Source organism: Aristolochia californica, unplaced genomic scaffold (genome assembly GCF_029961685.1).
Source record: "Aristolochia californica isolate CCGP_79_NKW_82.1479 unplaced genomic scaffold, dmAriCali1.0.hap1 SCAF_11, whole genome shotgun sequence".
Taxonomy (NCBI): domain Eukaryota; kingdom Viridiplantae; phylum Streptophyta; class Magnoliopsida; order Piperales; family Aristolochiaceae; genus Aristolochia; species Aristolochia californica.
The window spans coordinates 29,300,846-29,307,502 of NW_027181782.1; the positions used below are offsets into that span (position 1 = coordinate 29,300,846).

The 6,657-nt window shown below is 42.4% G+C and overlaps 1 protein-coding gene across 1 annotated transcript; it reads left to right on the forward strand.

The window, feature by feature from the left end:
- Nucleotides 1-232: 232 nt before the first annotated feature.
- On the forward strand, nucleotides 233-1,102 carry LOC137943740 (uncharacterized). The gene has a single exon (XM_068789178.1). The coding sequence runs from the start codon at nucleotides 233-235 to the stop codon at nucleotides 1,100-1,102; it is 870 nt and encodes a 289-aa protein (XP_068645279.1).
- Nucleotides 1,103-6,657: the final 5,555 nt, after the last annotated feature.

Here is a 6,657-nt window from a genome sequence, read left to right on the forward strand (position 1 = left end):
AAACCGGGCTCCCTCGAGCGCCCGCGAGCGCCCACATGCTGGCGACCTGACACCCTGTCGTTATTCGCGGATCCAGCTCCCTTCGCCAATTGCGCCCCGCTCGTGCGCCCTCTTTCTGTTCCTCGGTTGCCCTATATAAACACGCACGACCTCCATCTTCTCTTCCTGTTCCCTTCCTCGATTTCACAAACGAAGCCATAAGCGAAGAAAGAAAGAAAAGAAAAGAAAAAAAATGGTGGTCTCTAGTTTTCGTCGCTCGATTTCTCTCCCCAAACCGACCCCACCGGCTCCGGAGAAATCCCTCCATGTCCGCTCTACCAGTCTTCCCAATCGCTTCCACCCAGTTATCGCCCAGCTGAAGGATCAGATCGACGGTCTCAAGTCCTGGCTCTTTGCCCCCGAGCGTTCAACTTCTGACTGGGTTTGCAACGGTCTGAACCGCCTCAAGCTCATGCACCAGTCCCTCGACGACTTCATTCAGCTTCCTCAGTCAAGGGACTCCCTCCGCCGGAGAACCCACTGGGTCGAGAACCTCCTCGAACACTTCCTCCGGTTCGCCGACGCCTTCGGGATCTTCCGATCGGCGCTGGTTGCCCTCCGGGAGGAGATGCAGGTTACCCAGGTGGCGATCCGGAGTCGCCGGCGGGAGAGCGAGTCGAGGTTGGATGCATATGTCATGTGTCGACGGAGGCTCAAGAAGGAAGTGTTGCCGCTGCTGGCGGTACTGAGGGAGATAGCAAAAAAGGCTACAGTGGCAGCAGCTGAGGAGGAGGAGGAGAAGGAGCTGGCCGGAATTCTCAGGGAAGTGAACCTAGTGACAGTGGGGGTGTCGGCGGCGGTGTTCGGTGCCGTGGTGGGATCACAAGGGTCGTCCAGGTCGTTCATGGGGTTGAGGAGGAGGAAGCGGGAGGAGAGATTGAAAGAGTTTGAAGAGGCGTCTGGGGAGGAAGTAAGAAGGTTGATGAAACGGGAGGAGAAGACGGCTTTGAGAAGGTTCGAAGCATTGGAGAACTGTGTTGCCGGGTTTGAGAGGGAAAGCGAAAGTCTCTTCAGGAGCTTGATCGGTACAAGAGTTTCGTTGTTGAATGTTCTCACACAGTAGAAAAAGAAACACAAGTAAAAGAAGAAAAAAAACCACCTACCCCAAAAAGAAGGAGACAGGGAGAGCTTGTACAGTCGTGAGATTGTCAATACTGCGTTCCAATTTCTTAGCTGCCACTATATTTTTTTTCTTATTACAATTCAGTGTTGCCAATCATAGATTTCCATTTCCAGTCTTGCAAAAGTACAAACAAGACGAATTCCTCAGTTTGAAAACCGGACCATCCTTCTCCTTAACAATCCAGATCTCAGAAATTATGATTTGCAGACATGTCCAGATTTTCTATAAAATTGGTCGTAAGAGTCTGATAGAGCAGACGAAGACGAACCAGCTCCAACCGTTTTGCATGGTGGCGAGCCCACGAGATACAGACTACCGAGTATAAAGAGTACAGAGCTCCCACGTAAACTTCACATGCTGATGAAGAAAAAACTAGTATTCTACTCAGCAAAGGTAGCCCAAGAGACAGCAATAAGAGGCCTTGTGATTGGTTTTGCTCACAAATAATTGGTTTTAACGGCAACGCCGTTTTCTGGAATGATTCCTGGGTTGGTATGTAAGCTCTGGACAGAAGGTGGCAATCTGCATGCAAGTGGATATAAAAATTGAGCTCTATAGCAGTTGCACATGAAGAACTTGGAGCAGTGTTTGGCTGGCCAACTTTGCAGTTTTTTCTCTATTAACAGCTCGACATTCTTCCTTTGCAACAGTTGGGATGAGCTGGTTTAGCCCTTTAAAAGACTGATTATCGTGAACGATTAAGGAACTTTGTCCATTGTTGTCGATCATTGGCCCCCTCCTTTTTCTGACTACTCACATTTTACTATTGTCACCTTTTCAGTAGATAATGTCGTTTGGTTTGGTAATTGTAAGCTTCCATGCTCGTTACAGGAAGGTTCACTTTGGGTATTTGTGTAAGCTAACAAGAATTTCTATTTATCCACATGAAATTCATTGAATAAACACTTGGGTATTTGTGTAAGCTAACATGAATTTCTATTTATCCGCATGAAATTCATTGAATAAAAATGTAAATTGACACCTGAAATCTTACCTCCCTCCATAAGATCAGAGTCCGTAGAAATCACCGCCTTTATCTGTTTCTGTTTGGCGCTTCTGCTCTCTGATCACTCTCAGTGATGGTGTAAACTGAAAGGGTGAGTCCATGAACGAGATTGTGGACCAAACAATTTATTTATAAGTCAAGCTTCCATCAAGCTTATTGGCTTCCTGTAATTGCTGATGGGAGGGAGTTATAACTCCTGATAGACGTGGGTCATAACTTGGGTCATAACTTCCGAAATGGAAGTTGCTCCAATTTACTCCATGAGAGAAGTTGCAGTTAACAATTTGCTCTTCAGATATGAGAAAGTGAAGTACTTAACATTGTTAATTAGCTTCCATTTGCAAGTAAAGTGCATTAAAGACTGGGAGAAGATATATGTTGTAAATTAAAACAAGGGTGAATGGATCCAAGATGCTTTAGAGAACTGAGAAGCAGATTGGTCAAGTGAAGTCAGAACATAATCAAAGACAAGCACAAGGGAGTAGAGATTTGTTGAACCGAGGTTCTATATTTTCTTGTTAAAAGATAATTTGGTTGAAGTTGGACCAGCTTCCTCATTTTCAATCGTTTCACCAATTCAACCTTGGTGATCAGCTATCCAGCCCAGACGTGCCCATTGCTGCTTCAATTTAATTGGAGCATGTTACATTTTTTTTATCTACTAATTAGTCTTGTTGAAACCTTTGGCAGAGATGTAATAAGCAATGTTTAGTTTAAAATATTTTATATTTTCAATTTTTTTGCCTTTTTTGTCTAAAGCTTTGATTGGTTAATCTTGTGCCAGTTCATATTGGAAGGCTCTTATGATCTTGTTTATTTGGAGAATAATATCAAAGAAAATTTAGATAATACTTTTGGCAGTTTATTAAGAAGGTAATCTCTCTCTCTCTCTCTCTCTCTCACTCACTCTCTCTCATTCACTCAGCGAGCCATTTAGGACCAGTCCAAAAATCATTGGGCTGCTTCGACTGACTTGTGAATAGAAAATTTTCAAGTTTTCCAATAAGGTTGAGCTAGTAGGGCACAAAGTATTAGGGGCTCAAACTTTGGCCTTAGTGCCTATTTCATCTGCTATGTAACATTAGTTCTTTTAGTTTCAAAGAACTATTTCAATTGTTATCAATATTTATTCCTTGAAATGTTTTGTTACTTTCATATAGTATGTAAGATTGTATAAAAAATATCTTGACCTGTTAACTCAACTTTTTAATACTATTACTACAAAATTCTTCCCATTCTTTAAAAAGGCCCAATAAAGGTGACGTGGATATCGATTTTTATTTTGAGTAGTTTAATTTAGGATACCTATATAAAGGAAGAGGTTTGAGACATTTTCGATCACCTAAATTTTGATGAAAACAAATACTTAAATTTTACACTAATCCTTGGGTGAGGTTTTTCATAGAAGAAAGGTTTCCGAAAATTTTGAAAAAAGTGAATTTGAACCGATCCTAATGAAGAAAAGAACAAAGGGAGTCCCCTACTTACAGAAAATTTAAGGATTACAAATGGTGTGGTAATAGGATTTCTAGTGACTAAAAGAAGCATCTAAAGAAGGAAGGATTCGAACTCAAGTGACAAGATGTGAATTCCCAAGCAAACAGAGAAAGAAAAAAGGACATGAACCCTAGGTACAAAAACTTTTGGTATTAAAAGTGGATATTGATGCTAACAAAGGTTGGTTTTACGCTGTTATATTATGGGACCCACTATGGAGTCACAAGCTAGTGGGACCCACCAACATAGGTTGACTTTACTCTATTATATTGTGGGACCCACCATGGAGGCACAAGCTAGTTAGACCCACCATGAAGACATGGGCAAGATTTACTCTACACCAATGTGGGACCGACCATGGAGGCATAAGCTGGTGGGACCCACCATGAGATTTTGTGGGACCCACAAGGATAGCCACGAGTTGGCAATCTATCCTAGAAGGGCAGGCAGGTATAAGATCTTGTGGGATACACAAGAATATCCACGATTTGGCAACATATCTTGGAAGATCTCGTTTGCATTATATTAGGATTCTATTTACATCAAGTTGTCGTAATTAGTTTTTTTTTAATTGAATGTAATTAGGGAAGGGATTTATTCTACCTAGATTCTACTACGTCCTCCATTATAAATAGAGGGCTTGTACAAGGATTCGAAAAAACCTTTGATCATTATTAAAATTGAGAGTTATTCTTCTTGAGTTCTTAAAAGAACTTTTTGAACTTATCAAGGATTTCCTTGTGGCATCTAATATCGACTTATCAAATGGATTGTCCATCCCCGTGGCGTCTTCACTATACCAAGGTTCTTGTTTTGCTAAGCAACGGGTCGCGGTTTCCATCCAAACTTGAAAGGTCTTGGGGACGATGACCAGATTTGGTATTCGGTTTCGTCCCAGGTTGATGTGGTTCGTCTCAATTGGTATCAGAGTTTTGGTTTATCATGTTTGTCTATCTTTTTTGTTTTATTTATTTATTTATTTTTTATTTTTTTTGCGGTTTTTGCGTCTCTATTTTTCGTAGCCAAAGGATAACTCTACGCCTTGCCGAAGAAGGAGAAGTCTATTCGTGCCGACGCTGAAGAAGGAGGATAGGAGCTCAGCTCCGTCGCCGTCGCTGGAGAAGGAGAAGCTCTGTCGGCGCCGTTGCCGAAGAAGAAGAAAAAAAAAATTTACGCCGGCGAAGACCTCTGAGCCAGTCGGATTATCACCGAGCTCTCGGCTGATTCTTCCGAGCCATTATGAAGTTCCTTTAGCTTCGAAAGATCATTGGGTTGCTGTCGCTAGTCTTCCGTTCTCGTCGGTGTCGTGAGGAAGATTTCCCCTCTGTTCGGTGCCATGAGGAAGGTTTCCGCTTCGGTGTCGTGCGGTAAACGTGAGGGAAGATCAAGTTGTCGACAAGATTTCCCAAACTTACGGACGCCGCACTGTTCGGGATGGATCGGCAGAAGGAAAGAAGGAAGAAGACACTATTGCCCAATTAAAATTTTTCCAAAGTTAGGAAAAATTTAATAAGCTCGGGTCGGGCCTCTTCAACTCAGTGTGCTGAGTCTCACGCCGGGCCGGGCTGACTGAACCGAGTCAACCTAGGCCAACTCGAACCAGGTCAACTCAGGTAAAAAAAAAGAGAGTATTCCCTGTCCAACTCAGACCGGGTCAACTCGGGTCAAAGCAAAAAAAAAAAAAAAAAGTACTTGACCCATTCTCTTTTGCATCTTATTCTAACCTTGTTTGCAGATTTTCAATCATGCCGCATGATCAAGAGATTTCATCAACCAGAGTTCCGAATCTGCCATGGCAAGCATTAGTGGGGGAGATGAGACAAATGATGAAGGAGGAGTTAAAAGATATACATGAGAGGTTGAATAGGGCAGAAAAGGGAGCACAACGGGTGCAACAATCACTTATTCCGAATATCCCAAGGAGGAACAAGTTGTACCAAAAAAGAAGTTGAGGATATAAGCGAATTTGACGATTTCGAGGAGTATGATAGGATGTCAATGGCCAGCCATAGGAGATATGATCAGATCGAGAAGCTAGGAACCGGGTAGATCACAACTTGGGAAGTATCAAGATAAAAATTCCCACGTTTTAAGGCAAAAGTGATCCTAAAGCATACCTCGAGTGAGAAAAGAAGATAGAGTTAGTTTTCGATTGTCACGACTACTCCGAATTCAAGAAGGTAAAACTCGCTATAATTGAATTTACTGATTATGCTATTGTGTGGTGGGACCAGTTGTGCATCAACAGGAGGCGGAATGGAGAACGTCCTATTGAAAATTGGGATGAGATGAAGAAAGTGATGAGACGACGATATGTGCCAAGTCATTACTACCGGGATTATTATAAAGGTCTCTATCAAGGTAACCAAATTGTTTATGATTATTATAAAGAGATGGAAATGGCTATGATTAGAGTCAATGTGGAGGAGGATCGAGAGGCGACAATGGTCAGGTTCTTTAATGGATTAAACTGAGAGATTGCAAACAAAATCGAGATACACCATTATGTGGTGGAATTAGAGGATTTGGTGCATATGGCAATCAAAGTTGAGAGGCAACTTAAGAGGGGTGGTATACGGCCAAGACCAGCTCCATAGAATTCAAGTACAACACCTTGGAGGTCAAGCTACCCAAAGAAAGAAGAAACTTCATCCACCTTCAAGGCCAAACAAGAGTCCAAAACAGTCTCCACTACCATGGATTCTCAAGGTAAATCATCCACTATTTCGACTCCTTCTAGTGATATTAAATGTTTCGAATGTCAGGGGAGAGGACACATAGCTAGCCAATGTCCAAACAAACAAGTTATGATGATCCAGGAAAATGGTGAAATTGGTTCTGAAGACGAAGTTGATCTAGATGACATGCCACCATTGGAGGACGCCCCCATCGAAGATGAGAAGTTTGGGACAGATAATTGTGAGATGGTTGGACTAGTCGCACGAGGTGCCTTAAACTTGTCAGCTAAAGAAGAGGAAGCAGAAGTACAGCG

Coding starts and splice junctions, on each gene's coding strand:
- LOC137943740 (XM_068789178.1), top strand. CDS start 233: ATGGTGGTCTCTAGTTTTCGTCGCTCGATTTCTCTCCCCAAACCGACC.